Raw genomic sequence first — 22,593 nt, 5'->3', positions numbered from 1 at the left:
CGCGGTACGAGCAGAACAATAACCCAACCCCTCCGAGTCAACTCCAGTTCCCGTACCCGGATCAGGCGGATGAGAGGGACCAGCTGCGTCCGGCTGCTCTGATCAGTGTGTGAGGTCTGAGCGCTCACACACTGGATGTGCTGCTGGAAATTATTGTTCTTTCACACTCTTAACTATGCATTTCTGTACATACATAGGGCTAAAGCTTGGCACGTCCCCTCTGTCAAACGTTACCGAATTTGAACTGAATGGTAACAACCTAAAGTCTAGTTACTTTACTCTATACCCCCCCCCCCCCCCACACACACACACACACACACCTGACACACACACACACACACACACACACACACACACACACACACACACACTGGATGGCAGGAGAATTCACACACACACAATGAAACATAATACTGTTTAATCCAAAATATCTTATTTGTTTGATCACATTTTATTAAAGTTTAACAAAAAGTCAAAAAGAAACATGCCAAATGCACACAGTGAGCCCAAAACCAAGGAACCCACAGGACACACACAGAAAGAGAAGGCACCAGGCATCAAGAGTGCCTTCATTAGCACCATTTATCAGTCTGTTGATGGCTCCCCTCCTCAAAACTCCAAAACCAGGTTAATCAGCTGGTCTGAATTGCCAACATCAGCCAAAGTTACTTTAAATGTCCTAATCAGGGCCAGAATTTCACCATCATAAATATTCCTCACATGTTCAGCTTTTTATTCCACTTTCATAAACGGATTAAATGATTATCAAGTCCAGGCTTTTGTTGCATCTTGTCAGCTTCAGAACAACATGATATTGTTATGGTCTGTCAGTGGTGATCACTATGAATTCTTTTCTTTGGTTGGTCTGATTGGCTTATAGTCCCAAACGTCAAATGGTGATGGTTAGTTTGACGCTTCTGTTTAGTTTTTTATACATGCACATCCAGATGTGAAAGGGAATCTCATGCAGCTGTATCAGTGGGCTGTGACTATTGAACAACCTGAGAACATCCTGAATGCTGATGTAGTTCTCTTCTCACCAGAAAACACTGCATGTGGCTCTTGATCATTTGCTGACTTAACACAGCTTTGGTGAGTGTGTGGTCATAAATAGTTCCGGAGTGTGAGATTTAGTGAAGTGGGGTCCAGTCCGACCTGGAGCAGCGCAATCATAGCAGATTTACAGTCGCTCTGCCGCTTAAAGTCTCATTATGAAGGCCAGGAAAGGAACAGTATCAGGCATGAGGGGCAGCCCCAAGGGCCCCACTGCGGCTGTAAATTGCAAATCCAAAGACTTCTATTCTGGATTATTGAGAGATGATCAATATGGGCTGATTAGGTTTTGACCCTCACTTGTTTTGTTTTTTCCGTTTTTATGAGGTTGAGGGGACATAACTACTGACGGACAGTTAAGCATTAAAATCTATCTTTTTGTCTACGACAGGGTACAAATAATAGAAATAAAGTAATGCAGGGTCTGTTAATCTAAGCTGTTTTTGAGAAACAGATCAGAAACATTCCTGATTTCATAAATGGATTCTCAGTTTTGAATTAATTAGATGAAATACTGCTCCTACGTCTGCTTTCATGGCCAGAGACCTTATTTCATCAAGCAAATCAAATCTTTGCACAAGGTAATAAGGCAATGATGTATCATCGGACGAGCAGACGGCAGCTGCTTCACAACGTAAGAGCCACGGACTCATAAACAACATTAGACTTTAGCTAAAACATCAGCACACATCTTGTCCCTGAATGGTCTTTGAAAGCAAACAACCTAAAAGAAGAAGAAGAGGGTGGCGCCCCGGGGAGCGAATTCACGCTACAGCTGCCATGACTTATGGCTACAACTGGAACATCAGCACGCTGTCAATCAAACAAGACACAGTTACTGTCAGTCACAAGAGAGGCTGACATGACTTCTACATCAACAGCTGCCAGCAACCCCAAAAAGTTTATTTTTGCATATTTCCCAGGAGAATCGTTTGGCATAACTTTAAGTAGTGATAGTATAATTAATATAAATCACATTCTTAACACATTAAGGCACTGACACGGCTCTTAGCCGAGACATGTGCTGTACAATTTGCCCTTCTTGTTTCAAAGGCTTTAAAATGACTCAGTCAGCCTGAGATTCCAACTTTAGTCGTGAACAGCAGACCCGACCGTATACTTTGAATATGCAATGAACTGCATCCATCATGAATTGCGATAACCCAGACATGAACCCTAAGCCAGTTCATTACTTAAATGGCTGCCTACTTTATCATATTACACAGCGATGACGACTTACAGGGACATATATTGTGAAAGCCAATGATCCCATCACCACCGGGGTCCCTCAGTGGATAGATGGAGTGATACTTTATTAAACACCCTACAAGTCCTTGGAACTATTCTACTTTCTTTGCTCGTAGATTTTAAAGGCTAAAATGTAACTGAAAGGTTTTTTTTTACAAACTCTAACCGGGTCCATGATGTGGCAGCTGGCCCACCATAGCTGCATATATCACTTACCACAAGCAGACACAAAGATGCAGAAAATGGAAGAAAGATGGTGAACCGATGTTGAGACGTGTCCTCCGTGATCGGCTGCAGTGCCAAAATAGTTGTCAGTGACATCTGTGGTACCATTTTCCTGATTTGCAAAATAAGCATCTCTGTCTCCTCAGTATCATAAGGGACATTGCAAAATCTTTGGATGCATAAACAAATCTACTAAAATAAATTGCATTTCATTTTTTCCGTTCCATGGTTTGGAGTGGATTCATGACATTACAGCTTGCCCCTGGCAGTTGCACGGTTCACTCAGATCCCTTCCTTCCACTGTGTGTGATCATTTCCTTCCACACTGGCAAACATCTTAACATATACTTCTGCATTACATCAACTTTGAAACTTCTCCCAACCCAACAAATGATATAAAATGCATGGCTGTCTTCAAAAATGCAGTGGCCATTACAGCCCGGTAGTGCAAATTCCATGGACACTGAGCATCAGTTCCCCCCTATAACTCCTTTTCAACCTCCTTTGTTGTCAACGTTCATCCATTTAGCCTATGTTCACTCCGACAGCATCCTGCTCCTACCAGAGCTGTGCTGGGTCTCATCTGACAGGGCGTGTATCATTTAGTCCAGTCAGACTTACCTCTTGGTGCATTGAAGGGGTATACTGTGCAATGTGCTTTCTGTAGCACTTAACAGCACTCAAAGTGCTTTACAAAGTTGCCTTATTCACCCATTCACACTCACACTCAACACTTGCTGGCGGAAGCTGCTATTCAAAGTGCCCAGCTGCCAACACACACTCGCACAATGATGACACAGCCTCAGCAGCAGTGTCTTGTCAGGTTCATTGTCTTACTCAAGAACACTTCAACATGGACTCTGGAGGAGCCAAGGATATGAACCAGGAACTCACCAATTTCTACACCCTTGCTCTACCTTGTCTATCCTAAATGTCTGTGCATCAGTGTCTCTGCTGTTGTGGCTTAGAGCCAAGGTCTATGTCATCACCTCACGGTGTCCACATGTCTGTTAATCATGTATAATCGAGTTGACTGGAGAGGGAAGCATGTGTGGACTGTCAGTCACAACCTTTCAGTGTCAACCGGGGAATGATTGCTGGTTAGGGTGTCAAGAAAGAGTGTTTCCTCTGTGCAGTGTTGTATTATCTGTCATGATTCACTTACATGTATTTTTACATACTTAAATCTGAAATCAAAGAGACATGTAAAATTAATACACGGCTACAATACGTTAACTATAGAGTACATTAAAAAGGGTTGTTACAGAAACATCCTACTTCATAAATGCGGAAAAAAATAAAGCAAAAATTACAACTGCATAACTGAAAGACAGAAAAACTGAAATGAAGCTGTAATCACAGACTGCACTCATGCTTGATGATATGCTGATATGTCAGTGGTCAGTGGGTATTGTGTGTGTGTGTGTGTGTGTGTGTGTGTGTGTGTGTGTGTGTGTATGATGGATTTTTCACGGCAAGCATGATGGCAGAGAAATGGCTAATCAAAGAATTGCTGCTGTTGCAGTACCATGTTGCACCACTGCAATCCCACCCTGTGGGGGTTATACATCAAGCGGACAGTTCATTACCTGGAGTGCTTGGCTCCTGGTCCACAGAGTCGCAGCCGCATGTGAGGTTATCGATTATCTGCTGCACACAGACTGCAGGTGGATCAGTTCATCTCACTGGTTCATGCACATTTCTGAGGTGTTGTCTGTCTATGAAATAATTACATACGGATGTTGACATCTTTCTTATTTTGAACATCCTACCCCCCCCCTTTTTTTTTTACAGTTAATTGTGGTTAATTCGGAATCATGTAAAAATAAAAATGTGCTAATATCAGGCATGCTACTTTTGTATATTTGTAATTCATGAGTCATTCTCGTCTTAGAGTGCAAATCACAGCACTCATCTGAACTGAAGATCTCTCTCTCTCTCTGTCTGTCTCTCTCTCTCTCTCTCTCTCTCTCATCTCTCTCTCTGTCTCTCTCAGGCGCATGCAGCAGTTTTGCAGTTGCAGATCGACTACCAACACATTTTCTCTGGTCTTGGCTAATGTGAAGTAATTTGCACATGCATAATTGCAAGCTCCCCAATTCAAAATCGTGTCAAAGACGGAGCGAGGAGAACATAAGGATGAGGGATGCAATGATCAGCTAGTGGCACAATTTATCTCAGTGGTCCACATGTGTTCTGTCGGACTGAGCGGTCGGTAATGAATCGCCTCTGGAGAAGACAGATTAGCCTATTAATGGATCCAGTTTCTAGGTGATAGACAGGAAGGTGAGACCGCTCCCGAGTGAAGGGTCCAATATGTCATACTGCTGGAGTGAATGAGATAAATGGTCTTATGTGACATCAGCGGATAGAGCCAAGCTTAATGTGACCTCCTGAATGTACTCTGCAGTGGCACAGGGAGGGGCATCAACCCACACCTGCCTCTAGACAAAGCAACACGCGTCCTGAAGTAATCACTTGGTCTGGTCCATTTCCCTTTCACACCGAAGCCTGATTTACTGATGGCCTCTGTCCAATGTCTACAGTCAAGGAGTTTGTCTGGTGGTCAGACACCTCTCCTTTTTGAATGTTTTTTTGGTGGAAGGTAAAATAATCAGTTATCATCCTAAAGTGGTTTACAGCTGGTTTTATTTCGATGATAAAGACATCTTGAATGACTACATATCACATTTTTCATCCATATTTTTTCATGGGTCTTTTACATGTGCATTTTTTGCAGACACACATTCCTGGAATCAATTCTCTCTGCCTTAGATCAGCTCTCTATGCTCTTCAAAAGGTGTGTCTAGCAGCTCAGGGACCAAAGTCTGAATGAAGCAAAGCCACACTGTTTTTGTCTTTAAATTGTTTCCCTCTGCTTGTTTGGTCACAAGGACTGTGATACTGTGATTCAACTATTAAATCAGAGAAAGAGACAATATCCAATTTCTTCACACAAAAAAGCTTTTTATTCTGACCAGAGATGTCTATTGGCCCAGGAAAGAACTCACTAAATTTTGGAGGTTATCCTAAACCACGTATTGATCAGGGGTAATGTTTTGGTCCATTGCTCCAGCGAGATAAAACCAAAGCTTAACCTCTAGAAGGATAGTGAGAATGGGATCAGTGACATTCTGCTGCGAGCACATTTATACATAGAGATAACACATTCCAGTTGCTTCCCAAGATCATTTCCCAAGTTGCAGAAACAGACCTTGAAATGCCAATGTGTAATCGGGCGAGGACAGATTTTTAGCTGTCAGAATGAACTGTTTGTTTTCTGTTCCTACAGCCCCTATGTTTCTCTCATTGTGCTCATTTCAATAACATTTACACAGAATATCCCTTCATGTGTTTTTCATTAACTATGATTAGGCAGCTTTAATTTTTTGCTGCTGTGCTCGGAACCTCACAATCCTGATACAATTGGAAGGCACTTGAGGTTTGGTTTACCTTTGTGTTTTCAATGAATTTGTGAAAACCTTGGAGGAGGTCTGTGGTCTTTGAGTGCTCTGATTTCACCCATCAGTCAGGGAAACAATGCCGATGCCGACTGAAAACACACATTCAGAATATTGATTGTGACTTGCTGATGAAACTCGATTGACCCAGTAACTTCCACACAAACATTTAGAAGTACTTTATAACTAAATAGCTCAAACTTTTTTTGTCTTTTTCGGTCTTTTGGTCAACAAAAACGTAACTACGTATAGTGGTATTATGGACCTTGGAAGCTGAGAGCCTCTCCTGGGGCTCATAGAATGGCTCGGAGCAGAGCAGATGCAATCAATGCCTATCAGTGTTGGACATGGAAATGACCTGCTTGAGCCGGCAGGTGTGTGGGATAAGTAATATGGTGCTATGAAGATAGTTCCACTGGGAGGATGCCTCTTCTATGTGTGATGTGAGCCATCTGTGTGAGCAAACTAATTATCTATATACCTTAGCTAATGGACAGCAAGCAAACAGCTCAGCTTGGGTAGAACCTATCAGACAGTTTTGGATTCTTTAGCTTGATCACATGACTATGAAAGATCACAGCCACTGAGACAGATGGTTGGATCATTGCAAAGCTCGAAACAAAATTACACTATCTTGTGATCTGTGTCACTGACCTGTATGTGACTGGTGAGTCATAACGTAACCATATCCTTTTAGTCTCAGCGTATCTTGACTTACAGATGTCTCTGCATTTGGCCAGTATGATGTGTTTGTGATTCAATTCCGTGCCTGTGTTATCATTAGAGTGAATCTCCAGGGGGAGAGATGGAGAGGATGAAGCCTCTTTGTCATCTATGGTACCCGGGGGACCAAAGAGGCCCTCATCATAGCAGCGATCTCATCCTGGAAAAGCCAGCCTCAGATGGTGAAGTGACTGACTGCTGTGTGTCTGTGTTGACTGGCTGATAATGATTCTGTATAGAAATAATCAACTAGCTGCAAGTGGTTTGGTTGTAGCTACTCCAAAATGGGTGAAACAGATTGGATGTACAGCTGCCTTTTCCACATGGAAATCGGACCTTCCATCACTCAGCTAAGAGCAAGAGACCAGAGAGCATAGTTGGTGGACCGGCTGCAATGTGTACCACCACATGAAGCACTTGTGTTGTGCATTGTTTTGAAAAAACACAGTCCTTGAAATGTGTGTTAATAATCAAATATGACTCCAAAGGCTCAGGCTGACACCATCAAGGGAAGCTCGGAAGGGTAGCTCTCTGATTTCACACAATAGCTTCGGTTTTGTCCCACGGACAAATATAATATGCCATCAAGTGTTTAATGATCTCTAGACATGCATGAAGTTTAGTTTGCCCACTTTCAAATAACGTTACCGCATGGAAGCATATATAAAGTAGATAGTATTGGCCCCTTTGGGAACACTGTGACTACCTGTGATGTCAGTGGATGACTCATGATTAATGTGGAACAAAACCCTGAGATCTATGTGATAGTTCGTATTTGTATAACTTCACTGTTAGTGGTAATATGTTTGCTAAAATACCATTTCTTTCTTTCATATGAGAGTGGACGGCACCCCAGTTTTCTGAGAATATGTTTCTTCCAATTTGTTTTTAGTGTGGCCAGTTGATTATTAGATGGATGGATGGATCCTTTGAGTGCATATCATAGTTTTGACTTAAAAAAACAAATAAGGCTCTGCATAATAATGTAATAAAAATAGAAAAATAAAAATAAAATCCTGTTCTGTAGGAAGATTCTGATTTTCAAACTCAATCAATTTTACCTTGCAAGTATGGCTCATGATTTAAATCCTAAAACCCTGACTGTACCCTTCTTTAGAGACTAATTTGACCAGTCTGGGGAGCGTGTCTTGTCAGGGCTGACTTCATCTAATCCCTCTGGATGTTGCCCTGGTGTGCACTACACAGAGGCTACTGACTGGTCCACAGGTAGAGGTAAATTGGATGTGTCACAGCTCAGAAGAATCCAGATGGTATGTTCCTCCCCTTGAGACCCTCTCCTTCTAGCAGTCTCCACTGCGATCACAGTCATTGCTGGAAAAATATTCTGCCCCATACAGCTTCTCAGCACAGCCACCATATGTCCCTACTTTTTGTTGTTGTATGCATGGTCTCCCTGTTCTCCACACACTGGAGTACCCAACAGACATTTGGCTAAGCAGAGGGGACAGGGGCAGAAAGTTTGACAATTGTCTTAAGTTATAAAACTTATCTGTGAAAGAAAGGATCCATCTGTCAGTTAAACAGACCAGGATTTGTTTACTTAGCCAATGTAAAACAACCTGAAACAAACAAATTATGACATTTTACAATAATCTGAAAAGGCTCTGCCACTCAGGTCAGAATGTACCATAAATCAATAATTTAACACCCAAAAAAAGAAGAGCAAAGGTGCACATGATTGGTCCGACCTATGTTCTCAAATTGTTCAAGGTAGTTTATGAACAACTGGACCTTCCCAAATTCTGTGATATTTTTACGTGGCCTAAATGATTTAAGCGGTGCCTACTTCCAGCATTGCCAGTCTGTCAGGGTTCCTCCCTGGCCCTGGAAACTGTATTAGCAATATGACGGAGATCGGCAATGCTGCTCTCATTTACGAAACCCTTCCACCCACCCTTTCTGCCTATCGCCAGACCAGCAGTGCCCCGGAAAACAAATAGAGTTTGGCTTGAATTTAATTAGGCAGCGGTTTACTTGGTTACATCACAAGGAACAACAGATCCCACTGAACAGTGAAGCTCCACAGATAACCTTTATCCAATTAGATTGGCCAAACACGGTCCATTTGTCCATTACACGAGGGCTTATGAAAAATACATGACGCTACAGAATACAAGGACTTCCATTAAAACATGGATCCCTTGTTCTGTCATTCTGTTGCTGCTGTTTCACAATAAAGTTCGTTAACTTTCCACAGCCTCCTTCTGTATACTTATATTGTGCCTCTGATATGGATTCATGCTTGCTAGTTTGCTATAATAATACAATACAATACAATAAATGTGAAAAAAGGATAAAACCAAAAGGAATATGGGATGCATAGCGTTGCCGATGTTGTTTCCTGACTGGGGTTATCTCCACTCTCTGAGTAGCTCAGACTGTTCTAAATTTGATAATAATCAGTTAACAGGCTAATCAGTGCTAATCAGTGGCTCCACTCACAGAAAACACCTGTTCCATTCTCCTTCAACTCGCTCTTCATCCACCGCCATTAACTGATGATATCAAGTGACGGCCAAGACACTTCGGGCGATGCCACTGCAGTATCAAGGTGACATTTCTTAATTCACTCTTTCATTCGCTCTTAATTCACAGCTCTCTGAGTAATTACACTCATCGGTGAAACACTAGCATTGGACTGACTGCCTTAAACCAGACTGTTTTGCATTTCATCCATCCATAGCCTATTTTTTCAGTCTACCACTTTTTGTTGAGTTTGCATTCAGTCGGCATGCTGGAGAGTTTAATGAAGTTCATCCAAATCCTGTCAAAGGACATGGAATGGAAAATGCACAAATCAATCCAGTTCCATCTCTATAATCGTACGTTCTCCAAGCTCTTATGCCACTAAAACAGATTTTGTGAAAAGTAAAGGTGTGTTTACTTCAGAGACCCATGGCATTATATTATTTTGCCTTTCCAAATATAATGTAAGATGAGAAATGTACAGAAGTCTTGCATGTTCAGAACACTTTCACATGTCTTCCAGTTATTTATGTTTGGTCCACAGTTCGTAGGGAAACTATCATGGTCTTCTCAGTTTATAATTTCCTCCAATTGTCTCTCGTAGAAGGGAGCTGCTGCTCTTGAAGCTAATTACTTCGAGCCTTCGACACTTCCGTTGGTGGTGTTTGGCTTCATTTCATTCATGATGTGGGAATGGAGAGATTTTGTTGCAGCTTCCACCTGACAGGAATACGCCATTGTTTTGTTATGGAATGCTTATTCAAAACATCTCCATTCCAATAAAATCGTATCTAATAAATATAACTTTAATGGCTGTATCTAAGCTGACCAGCGATCTGTCTTGTGTTATCCCACCATCACTCGCAAAGAAACAATTGCATTATTGTTTTATAGGCTACTATATATATATATATATGCTGATCAGCAGTCTACTTGTATTTTGTTTGTTGCTCTGTAAGCTGTCCATTCGGCACAACTGATGTAATTCCCTGCTGACACCACATCACATATGTTTTTATGTTCAAGTGTGTCTGTAGAATGAATGTGTGTTCCAATGTATGTACCTGCTGCAAAGCAAATCGACCTTCAAGGGACAAATTAATAAAGTGAAGTGACGTGACGTGATATCTCACTTCTTCTTCACTTTGTCTTGGATGTGAAACTGCACTTGCTTGCGCGCTGACTGAAAACTGGTCTGGTGCTGTGTCCTCTGACAAACTACTCCACTATTATGTGGTGAATCAGCAAAAGTGGAGGTTGAGGGATGGTTTTAGGAATCCAGAACCCACCATAAATACCCCCAAACGCACACAAGATATTGGTTTGGCACCACGGTGGCTCTGATATAGCTGCTTTGAATAGAGATGGAGTTTGAAGGAGTGTTTTGGCTAACAAAATTGATGGAGTCAGCTATAGTGATTTCACAAACTGATGTCTGTCTGCCATGAAGCACTATAGGACGAACGGATGTCTGTCATTGGATTCAATTGGAGACATGGAGACCTCTAAACCTCTAATCTATAGACAGGACCATTTAAAGAATGGGACTTTTTCAAGCATAATAATTTGATGAGTGTATCACCATAGTAAAACAGGAAAAAGATGAGCAGATGCACATTAATTTACATCTCATAATGAGGTCTAAGGTCATACTGAAAAAGAAGCACACAGTGCCTTCATGCTGCCCACATGGACTCCAACTCTGCTGTTGCTCATAAAGAAATAATATAGGTTGTAAATGGTGGGAGATGATTTGCTCGTGGTGTCTGAGATGGAATGGGGTGACAAGGCAGGGTTTTAATTAACTTTTTGTCGAGTGCAGATGGAGGGCAGAAGAGCAGGATAAATCACTGGAGACAACAGCAATCTGCCTCTTTATTAGTACATACATGCTGTGACAGACTGCATGTCAGTGGCACAGTCATAAAACAAGGCGGAGAGAAAAATCAAGAATCAAACGAGAGACATTTGTTGTGTTTTTTTCTGACCTTTGACAAGCTTTACATGTGCCTGCATAACTTCCCTGAAGATATGCTCTGCCAAGTATGGATCGTATTTACTCACTCAACCCATATGGAACCATAATTCTGCAGCTGGAATCTACGATCCATTTCTCACTTTTGCCCTTTCACTGCATGGCGTCTTCATGGAAACGCCAGTACACTCAGGAAAACCACATAAACTTCTTCCTTTGCAATGCTATTTAATTTACACATAGTAAGACGATACTGCATGAAATACCTTAATGGTGTACCAAGCATGAATATGAATGCACTGTGTACTTTACCCCACATTTCATTTATTAACTGTCAAGTAAATTCAGTTGCAATGTCTCAACATATATATTCATGTGGTTTATTCGCTTTTGGCAAGATGTACAACAGCTCTTCTCTGCACTGTGACGTCCTAACAAAAGACATACGTAAACAAAAGACATACGTAAAAGACACAGTACCCTTAATAGCAATCAATGCAGACCAATTACGAACCAGCAAGAATTTATACTATTGATTTAAAGTGCTCGTGTAACGTCAACCTCATCAATGTGAACCTGTGGAGCCAAAAGAACTGAGGCAATGGAGGAACTGATGGGAAGATGACCAACAATGAGCGAGTGATACATGATACTTCTCAAAAACCCAATTATGATATAATTGATTCATGACTAAATCTTCCAATGTAAGCTGGATGTACAAACAGTCTTTTCAAAACTGAGCATTATAATGGGAACTTGACGTATTAATATAGTCTGCAATAATTGGCTTTCGTTGCTCACGACTACCATAATGAATTATTTCCTATCCTCCTATCTTGAGGTGGGTTATGATAATTTGAATGTGGGACTGTGTTATTTCGCTGCATTACTTGAATCTCAGTGACCTGCTCAGAATGAATTACTATCATCAGAGTGTAGCTCTGATGCCTGAGAACGTCATTACATATAACAATAAGACAAGCTACACACACACACATACACACACCAGACCCATGCACACAATGAGACACACACACACACACACACACACACACACACACACACACACACACACACACACACACACACACACACACACACACACACACACACACACACACACACACACACACACACACACACACACACACAAAATGACAGCTTTATTAGAGCTTCAGTTTTGATCCTATAGTGTTGATTTCATTGCACCTTCTCCACACCTGCTCCCCAAAACCCACTAAAATGAATTACTATGTGTGCTAGACTGGAACCTTGACCTTTTCTGGGGAGCAATTCCTTCAAAAAATGTAAAAAAAAAAAAAAAAGACCTTGACCTCTCTGCATGCACTCAGTAAGTTCAGGCAGTTTGTTGTACACAGCTACAATGATGGGCAGATAGAATGACACAATATGTCACCCATTGATGGTGAAATACTGTCAGGGGTTGCCGTTTGAAGAGCAGGACAAAGGCTTCCATTGGGATGGTTAAGTGTCAAACCATCATTTCAAACAGATTATCTGCATATCTGATATTCCTCTGTTCAATCACCAGAATATCAAGACGGTTCAGAGGTTTATTTCATGAAGCAGACTAAAAGAAGCAGGGCTCATTGTGTGATTCCAAACTTGATGTATTCGTAATAGATTAAGAGAGCAAACACTGCTGCAGGTTGATATCAATATTAAATTTAAAAGAAAAATTGTAAAATAAAGTAATTTACCATGATATTTAAATTTAGTTTGACTGACAGTGGTTAATAAAGTTAGCACACAAGTAAAATGATCACTCTCCCCTCCTCTTCATGCAAACAAATTAGTGTGGACTAGGCTAGTTTCTAAGTCTCCATGGTAACTAAACTTTTAGCTTCATGTATGCAACCTAATCAATTATAAGGAGTCAAACTTGCCAAAATAAGTCTGATTTATTTGATTCTCTCACTTTGTGAAACAAAACTGTGCTTTAAAATGCAAACTAAAATGAAGCTGAATAAATTAAATCTTACACTTACACTTATCAGTTCGTTGACTGTATCCAGAACTGCATTTTACAGGTCATTAATTTGAAGAGGACAGTTACAAAGGTATACTTCATTATTCCACAATTACAGGTGATGACATCATGTTGGATCAGGCAGCTGCTTCAAAAATCTCTCCTGATCAAGGGCTGTCCCATGAAACACATTGAACTTAATGACTCAAAGGACTGGGGCCCCTTTTTAACCCTATCTGATAACTTAAGGACAATAAAATTATTTTTTCCCCCATTCATGATTGAGTTATAATTTCATATAAATACAACTGTAGTCTGGGACACATTCACCAGCTGTAAAAGATTTGATGAATGTTTATTGATCAAAAGATTAAGCAATACCACCATCTATTGGGGATAAGTTGCTAAGACAGTTTCATACGCTGATTTTCCATGGTGAATATGTCAACAACATGCATATACAGTATGTGACTCAGGATCTACTGTTGGGATGTTTACTATTGCACACATCACTTAAGACTGGATCTCAATGTGCACAAACCGCATACAAATTCAAATAATGACACACAGGTTGACTGCTGCTCAGCAGAGACCCTGGGTCAGTTTTGTGATTTGACCTCCTTCCTAATCATGAGAAGTATGAAGCCAGTGGTCTGTATAGCCTGTTTTTTTTTTTGCACCTCAATTCTGTAAAGACACAGCAAAATACATCTTGGTATACAGCTGTAAAACACATGAGGAATCCAGTCAAAGAATGAAATGAACCATCTCCCCATCCTGTCCTTCTCCTTTCACTGTAGTCTTAACCTAACAGAAAAGGTCAATAAGTGAACAAAATTGGAAAAAAGGTGCATTGTACCACACATGTAAGAGATCATTACAAATGATGCAATGTGACAAATGTATCACACTCTCAAGAGATTCATCATGTCAGACTAGTTTTGTTCTGAGCTGCAGATATCATAACAAACAGAGATTTGTGTCAGTGAATAAAATCTTTACAAAATATTCAAAGAAAATTCACTGTGGTTTCATTAAGTCCACATAAGTCCACCTTGTAGAAAATATTCTGGGTTTGTTAATGATTAAGGTCCAGATTTATTTTCCCCTGGACACTGAGAATGAATTGCAATTATGAATGGTGCCCAGTCCATTGACATATTTTCCTACTATTACAAAACGGGATTTTCTGATTAGTTAGATATTTTACATATAGAGGAATTATTAATAACTAATTAAGACACCTTCTGAACTATATAATTGTTTACAGGTCGATTTTTACGTAAGCACAACATTCAACGCAAATGTAAATTATTTTTGGTTAATTCCACACTGTAAAAAAACTTTTCTGTATTTTCTCACCGTCGAATGGGTTGAGGAGGACGCGCTGAATGCTGGGATTCTGCGGGAACAGGGAGAGTGCAGAACGCCATCTTTAAACCCCACAAGAGGCCAGATATAGTTGAACACCGGGATGAAAAACACTATCCCTTCATCGGGATATAACTTCACATCGTGGAAATTATATGTTTGTTCAACAGTCAAGTGAATAACAAGGAACTGAGCGATGGGACTGAGCTGAGACGACCACGGGACTCCGCGAAGGCCTTAAAATGTTGTTATCATAGACAGACAACAACAATAGACGGAAAGACAACAACGGAGTATAGCTAGCTAACTCGCCCGCTAGCATTGCCGAGCGCAGCGCTCTGTCAGGAGCTAACTGTAAGCTGGCTAGCGGGAGCTAACCATCCAGCAAATCTGACTGGTCCCGCAGAAACTTGGCTGGCTGTTGTTGAAAGCCGGTATTGGACATCCAGATATATCCACCGGGGAAGCCTGGCCACAGTTTTCATACTTTAAAGTGAAATTCGTCCTCCTGAAAAGACTCGTTGTGGCTTTAGCTAACTAAAAGCTAAGTCCCGACTTCTCCCCCTCCCCAGCGGCCCAGCCGGAGATGCGTGGAAGATGTCGGTGTCGGGGCTGAAGGCCGAACTGAAGTTTTTGGAGTCCATTTTTGATCCAAACCACGAACGCTTCAGGATCATTGACTGGAAGCCTGATGAACTGAGTTGTCAGTTTAACGTAACAGGGGAAAAGCTATTAATTATCCACTGTAACATAACGGTAAGGGACAGTAATACAAGTACCGGGATTTATACGCGTCCTATTAGCGCGCTAAAGCTAACTTGTTAGCTTGCTACCCAGGTAGCATTGTACATTCGCAACGACACAATCTGATATTGTGTAGTTGTTGCGTAGTGACATTAATCTGTGTAAATAAACGCGGTCTAGCTAATCGTGTGCTTGTTGTTTTGATAATCCCATAGTACATACTGATGAATGTAAACTGTTAGCCAACACTGCACTCAGAATGCTAATGTCGTCAGTCCAAATCTGACATTATTTCCTGAACTAACCTTACGACACGGAGGTCAAATGTATTTGCAAAAATGTTGATTTCTGATATTTTGGATTCTGTTTAGGAATCGTATCCATCTACGCCGCCTATATGGTTTGTGGACTCTGATGACCCGAGCTTGGCACAAGTATTGGAGCGTTTGGAAGATGTGAGAAAAGGAAACACTCTGGTAATAAACCATAGTTATTGTCTCACGGCGTGACTGTACACACTGTGAGGATGTAACTAATGAAGTCGTCAAAAATCGTCTCTGACATAGCGACGTATTAGTGTTGTGGGTGGTTAACCCAACATGACATACAGACGGACGGTGTTTTGTTTTTTTCAAACGGGAGAGGTTGAAATTGTGCAGCTAGTTTAGTCCCCAGCTACAATGATCATATGTCTGAGCTGATTCAATGTGGCATGTCTGTGGTATTTGGCAGAAGACTGCTGGGAACTATTCTACCTTGGCTTAACAAGTGTTGACCAGGCTGGTTCTCAGCAGGACCATTTTCTTGGCGTTGATTTTACATAATGTCACCCTGCTGTGTGAGAAGGAGGTAGATAATTGTGAGGCTAAGTAATCCTTTGGTGCCCCGCCTTCACTGTTTGATGTACTTTCATGAGCTGGCAGAAATGTTTTTATATACAATGTGAAATTTGCATTGGAGCTGATTACTGTATTAGTAACCTTTCATCATTTATATATTAACAATATGCATCTGTAACATGATTTACAGTTGAATGATATCTGTTTTCTTCAGCAGCACCCTGTAATTGAATTGCACTACATTAGATCTGATGGCCGTTAAATGAGTTAAACAGCAACATTACTAAAATTCTTTGTTTTCCTTCTTAAATATATTTGCAATACTACAATTTGTGTTTTATATCACTAATGACCATGACATTTGTGCTTAACATTCAATCACTTCAGCACCCTGCTTGAAGAATGATGTACAATTGGATGCTTTCTGTGAATCAGTCTGTTGCTAGTTTCATGTTGTAAAACTGGTGATGGTAAAGTTTGAAATCGAAAAGGATGAACTACTACTTCCTACTTTCGATCATTTCCTAACTACTACTATTTATGCCTGCACAAGTGTATCAGATCTCTGTCAAATGCATGACATGCCAGTGACGTATCTAACTCTATATGCCACCCATGGTGGTTTGTCTCTCCTAGCTTTTACAGCAATTAAAGAAGCTCATTTGTGACCTTTGTCGGCTGTACAATCTTCCCCAACATCCTGATGTGGAGATGCTGGATCAGCCCCTTCCTGCAGGCCCTGTGGGACAAGACCGAAAGGCAAGGCTGCTTTAGATTGCTCCTGTCTTAGCTTAAATAAATGGCTTAAATATTTGCCCGAAGTTGTTCTCCAAGTTAATAAGTTGTCACTTTCTGTAGTCATGGTCAATAAAAGTTGGTCTTTAGTAATGCCAGCCTGCTCAGCAAGTCTTGTGCAGCTCTTTATTCCCTTTATGCAGCTTGATTAAATGCTCTCTGTGCTTGTGTTCACAGCATGGAACTGAGGAGGTCACATCAGAAGAAGAGGAGGAGGAGGAGATGGGAGAAGTAAGTTATAAAATCAAACACTTGATGTATTAATCTCAGGGTGTCAAGATAAGTGCTCAGTCATGACATGACATTCCTAGTATTGCCTCTCACCATGCTCACTTGTGTCAATAAGATGTTGGAATGGCACTGCACACAATTGTAGTTATGCAATAGGATCGCACCAGCGTTTTGATGTCCGACGCCCATCTCTGCCTTAATTTTGAACTACACACCTGTAATTTTTATAATTGCATCCATAGGCGGACTGGTAATCTTAACAATCTTGACAGCGCCAGAAGAGCTGTCTGATGGGCAGCCGCCTGGCACTGGACAGCCACCAAGCATCAGGCCGATTAAGAAAGAAGTCTAGGGCTGTTTTTTTATTCCCAGACCTTTCCAGATAGCATCTAAAATGTTTGACGCGATCACTGTGTCTAATGTTGTAGTCGCATTGGTTGTAGCAGTGTCTCTTTTACCATATGGTGAAAACAGTACCAGCCAGGTCTTATTATCAGCTGTATGGAAGTTGAATCACATCATTTGTCTGACACTGCCTTTTCTTCCTAAAATATCAAGAATGCCTAAAATACCAAATCTGAACCAACAGGACATAGAGGATCTGGATCACTATGAAATGAAAGAGGAGGAGCCGGTGGATGGTAAAAAATCAGAGGATGATGGCATAGAGAAGGAGAATTTGGCCATCTTGGAGAAGATCCGTAAGAATCAGAGGCAGGACCACTTGAATGTAAGCTGTCATTGTGTTCTTTGAGGTTTGTGGTACACCACCATGTCTGATTAAATACCTAGTTGGTAGATGTTGAAACTGGATTTCTGTTAGGAGCATATAAACATTGAGAGAGCACATGATCCATGTAGTTTTGCTCGTATTGCCAGTATTGTGAAGATCAGTGAAACCTCTGACATAAATATAATTGCCTATTGGGATAAAGTGTTCTCCTTGATGTTGGCCTATCCTAAGTACAGATGACAGTTTAACACTCACAGTGAGTTTCAAACGGATGCTGTTCTTTGGTTTTATTTTCATTTTCTGTTGCGTTATAGGGAGCTGTGTCTGGTTCAGTGCAAGCCTCTGACCGTCTGATGAAGGAGCTCAGAGAGATCTACAGGTCTCAGAGTTACAAGACAGGTATGATCGCCACACAGGTTTGCACGTTGGAACAAACATGACTCCACCTAGAATACCACATGTACCGCTCACTCACAGAACGGATCATTTCAGTTGTTTTAATGCGACAGGCAGGTCAAGTGTTGCAATACCATAGACTTGATGTCAATATAAATGGAGCAGAGTGAGGTCATTCAGGCAGAGTTCACTCATATAAATCTATGGCACAACACACACTTCATGTATATTCACTTCAGTAATATTTCATTAATGGAATACATTTGATGAGACATTTTACATGTTATTTCATATATGTTCCTCACCTGTTGAATCAAGCCTCAGTTACTGCAGAATGTGTTGACGCAGGGTTCAGATTACAGATTGTCATAAAATACCCATCATCTTTCGCTGTTTGACCTTTTTTTATGATTTTATAGAATAAAAGGAAGATTAAATTAATTCTACTGTGCTAGTCCTGTTCTAGGAATCATATTGAATTAATGTCCTTTTGTAGGCATCTATTCAGTGGAGCTGGTTAACGACAGCCTTTATGAATGGCACGTCAAACTAAGGACGTAAGTAACTTCTTTGAGTCATTTTGTTGCATTTTCCTTTTGTGTGTCAGCATAATAATGGATGGCTCACACAATCCAATGCCTTTCAGTGTGGACCCAGATAGCCCCTTACACAGTGATTTACAAGTCTTAAAGGAAAAAGAAGGGATGGATTACATTTTACTTAACTTCTCATATAAAGTGAGTACTTAAACCTTTCATTAACATGAATGAAGTACTATTTAAGAGCCTCAGGTTCGATGTATTTACTATCTTTTCTCTCAATAGGATAATTTCCCCTTCGATCCTCCATTTGTGCGGGTGGTTTCACCTGTACTCTCTGGCGGGTGAGTTCACCTAAAATGTCTGCACTGCTCCAGAAACTGCACGAATTGACAAAAAAAAAACGCTACCTTAAAAGAGGCAGAGGGCTTATTCGGCTCTAAATGCTGCAATTCTTCTCCATATAATGTGTTTATTCCTGCTTTTAGTTACGTTCTTGGAGGAGGTGCCCTGTGCATGGAACTTCTCACCAAACAGGTGCGTCCAGCACTGAAAGGAATGTCATTCCTATTTTATATCATATCCTTAAGCTTGTATTTGCATGTTTTTTCACCCTCTTGTTGACGTTGGACTTCCTGTTTTCAGGGTTGGAGCAGTGCCTATTCGATTGAGTCTGTCATCATGCAGATCAATGCCACTTTAGTCAAAGGAAAAGCCAGAGTGCAGTTTGGAGCCAATAAAGTAAGTGAGGTTCATTTCAAGTCAGGAAATCGGCTCTTTTCAACGATATAGGGATGTAAATCTGTCGCCTCTCGGGGGACTTGTGAGTTTAAGAAAAGGCTTTGCTTCCCTTTTTGCTTCTGATTATGCTGCATCCCTGTGTACAAACACGTCCTGGGTTGGTGGTATTCCCCTATTGTGTGTGTGCTGCTGTTTCTGCCATCAAATCTGAATGTGCCTGTTGTCACATGTCCAGCAGTGGGCCTGGCGCCACATAGCGACATTTCTTACCCCATAGTTTTTGTTATGTGTCACTGCTTAGTCTCATACATTTCTAGCTTTTAGCACAGAGTGCTTACTCATTAAATTCTCAAATTGTGTAGGCTGCCTCTGTCCACAGTATCAGGAAACTGCTGAAAAGCCCAAAGAGATTAGATGTGTGGCAAACTTTTTTTTTAATGAAGATTCTTGTGTCTTTCTTTTCCTCATTCTAATTTCAGGCAGATGTGCAAATTGCTGCCTCCTGACACAGATACAACAGATTTGTTGTTGCAGATTGAAGTGATGTATGTGTTTCGGTGTCTGGGGGTCACAAGCAGCATTCTATGCATTCTAATGCCGATTGTCTCAGTCAACTGACTGCATTATCAGTCAATGATTTTCTCTGAAGCACCCAAGGGCAGATGCTTCTTTTTTAAGTCTGTGCTGCACAATACTTGCATTATAATGTTCTCAGAGCTTTTTTTGAACTTCCTCATGTAAAATGAGTTGTCAGTGCAGATTGTATGTTTAACCATCTAACACCAACGGTATGCCCAGCACTACATTCCTGCAAGTAGACTTTGGAGTACCGTACATCAAACTGTTTCTGCGAAGCTAAGAAGTTGCACTTGTTGGTCACTTGCTAGGAGAAAGAGAAACCATCCAACGGTTAGGAGAAGTTGACAGACAAGTTGCTGTCATTACGGTAACAGCAACATAACTGTTCAACTTTCAGGAACTGATTGACATTTTCTCCTTCTCTGAGCTCCTTCTTCACACCAGGCAGGGGAAACAACTGCACCTTCTCTGCTTTCAGGAACCGTTCAATATTTTCAGAGCGCACCAATCGTCACGTGATTACTGCGCTCCATAGTACACTAGCGCTAATGCATCGGCAGTGATATGTTCAGTTTTAAAGGGGGCACATGTGTAGTAATGTTCATAGTGGAGTCACATCCACTTAGCTGTTAGCTGTCACTGGTGATATTATTATGAGGGTGGAAAAGTTGAGAGCTGCAAATATTAGAACAGAAGACGTTAAAACATTGAGGAAATGGGGATAATAGGGATCAGCATTTTCTGACCAATATGTTGCAGACCAATATGTAAGATATACGTTGTTTGTATATAGCAGCTCATCCAGCCATCAGAAACACACTTCTAGCTCTGGGGCTCACACACTTGTTCTACCTTTTTATTGCAGAACCAGTACAATCTTGCCAGAGCACAACAGTCCTACAAATCCCTGGTTCAGATCCACGAGAAGAATGGTGAGTGCTTGTGTCTCCAGTTTCACAAAGAGCATTGGTGATCTTACTCAGTGAAACCAAATCCCTCTCTTGCATCAAAGTCTCGTATAGTATAGTATAGTATAGAAAATGAGTGTGGGTGTGGTCTATGGGTAAGACCTGCAGATACATAGTCACATTGTCACATTTGTTAATAGTACATATACGTTTAGGTTATTGTTGCAGTCAGCTGTGAAATAACATCCATTCTTTGTCTGTGTATTATTAATATGAACTGACCACTACCAGACGCATGCGAATCCCTTATTGTTATTGTACCCAGCATAAACACAGTGTGTGCAGCTTTCTCTTAACATACTGGAGTTTGAAAGGCTAAGAATAAGAGAAGTACAGAATGTAAGGTCAAATATAAGGAGATAAAAATATATATAAAAACAATGTCATTATAATCATGACAATCATAACAAGCCTTTGAGTACTAAAACATAGGTTTGGTTGATGATGATGTTTCATAACATGGATTCATATCTGTTTAGGACACAATGCAGAAATGTTTGCTCAGTTCATAACAGTACGGGACTTCTCTGTTCCCCCATATTACTGTAAAGGGTCCAGCCACAGCAGACGGCAGACTGAGAGCTGAGCTGAGCTAACCCTCAAACAGGAAAACTAGTCCTGAAAAGAGGCCAGAGAGACAGCACACAACTGGCATATCACAGTCAGTCAAATGTTATGGGTGTTGTACAACATGCAGATAAAAAGTATGGGGTGTTTTTCTCATGAATTGAAACAAGTCCAAGCAGCTGATGTTCACCAACACCTACTGATGTAAATAAACCACCAATAGTTGAATCAGTAACCAGACTATCTTAGATGAATGTTAAGTTGAGCTTTCAGTTTTGCATTTTCAATGAAAGACATGAGGTAACACACACATACACACACAGTACGGTATGTGAACTGAACAGATGACAGCTAAAAACCTATCTAACCCTTATGTTTAAGGGGTATCACATATGGCATTGGTGTACTTCAAGTGGAAAAGACTTCTCCCTATCCTGAAAATATGACGACGTCTCCTATATGTCTCTATATGTAATTTTCTGTTGTGTTTTCCCCACTTAAGGATGGTACACACCCCCGAAGGAGGATGGCTAAAACACACTCACCTTTCCTGCATTGGGACCATTTGTCTGAGGTTTTTTCTTTTCTTCTCCTTGTGACCAACTTTTTTTTTTTAATCACACAAACTCTTGACCTCTACATGAGAGTTTGAACTCCAAACCAAAACTGTCATTCAGTGACCACTCAGAAATAAGCACACAGACACACGGCCCCTGCGGGATCCTGCATCGCTCTCATGACCCTCAACTCATCTTGAAGCTCATCAGCTGCTCAGGAGGATATTTCCTCCTCAGATATTTATCTCCGTGTACATCGGTTGTCTAACGCAATCTCGGTTTACTATTGCGAAACGCATCCTGCACTCCAGCTAACAGTGGACAGAATGTTCCGTGAACCGTCTTTTGTCGTTTTTGGCGTCAGGCACACC

General features: G+C 41.0%; 1 protein-coding gene across 4 annotated transcripts; it reads left to right on the top strand.

Moving 5' to 3' along the window:
• The first annotated feature begins 15,130 nt into the window (after positions 1-15,130).
• UBE2Q2 (ubiquitin conjugating enzyme E2 Q2) lies at positions 15,131-22,199 on the top strand. 4 transcript variants are annotated; one of them, XM_078624325.1, is made up of 13 exons: positions 15,131-15,289; positions 15,649-15,753; positions 16,753-16,857; positions 17,089-17,142; positions 17,732-17,872; positions 18,190-18,274; positions 18,768-18,828; positions 18,918-19,008; positions 19,096-19,154; positions 19,299-19,347; positions 19,456-19,551; positions 20,996-21,062; positions 22,168-22,199. In XM_078624325.1, the coding sequence occupies exons 1-13, from the start codon at positions 15,131-15,133 to the stop codon at positions 22,197-22,199; spliced, it is 1,104 nt and encodes a 367-aa protein (XP_078480451.1). The 4 variants fall into 4 exon arrangements, with proteins under 4 accessions (XP_078480451.1, XP_078480450.1, XP_078480449.1 ...); XM_078624324.1 differs by having other exon boundaries at positions 16,753-16,875; XM_078624323.1 differs by having other exon boundaries at positions 16,753-16,875; positions 17,732-17,887.
• The last annotated feature ends 394 nt before the right edge of the window (positions 22,200-22,593 follow it).

This window comes from Lampetra planeri, unplaced genomic scaffold (genome assembly GCF_965212315.1).
Source record: "Lampetra planeri unplaced genomic scaffold, kcLamPlan1.2.h2 scaffold_733, whole genome shotgun sequence".
Lineage (NCBI taxonomy): Eukaryota > Metazoa > Chordata > Hyperoartia > Petromyzontiformes > Petromyzontidae > Lampetra > Lampetra planeri.
This window is presented reverse-complemented; position numbering and strand designations above follow the sequence as displayed.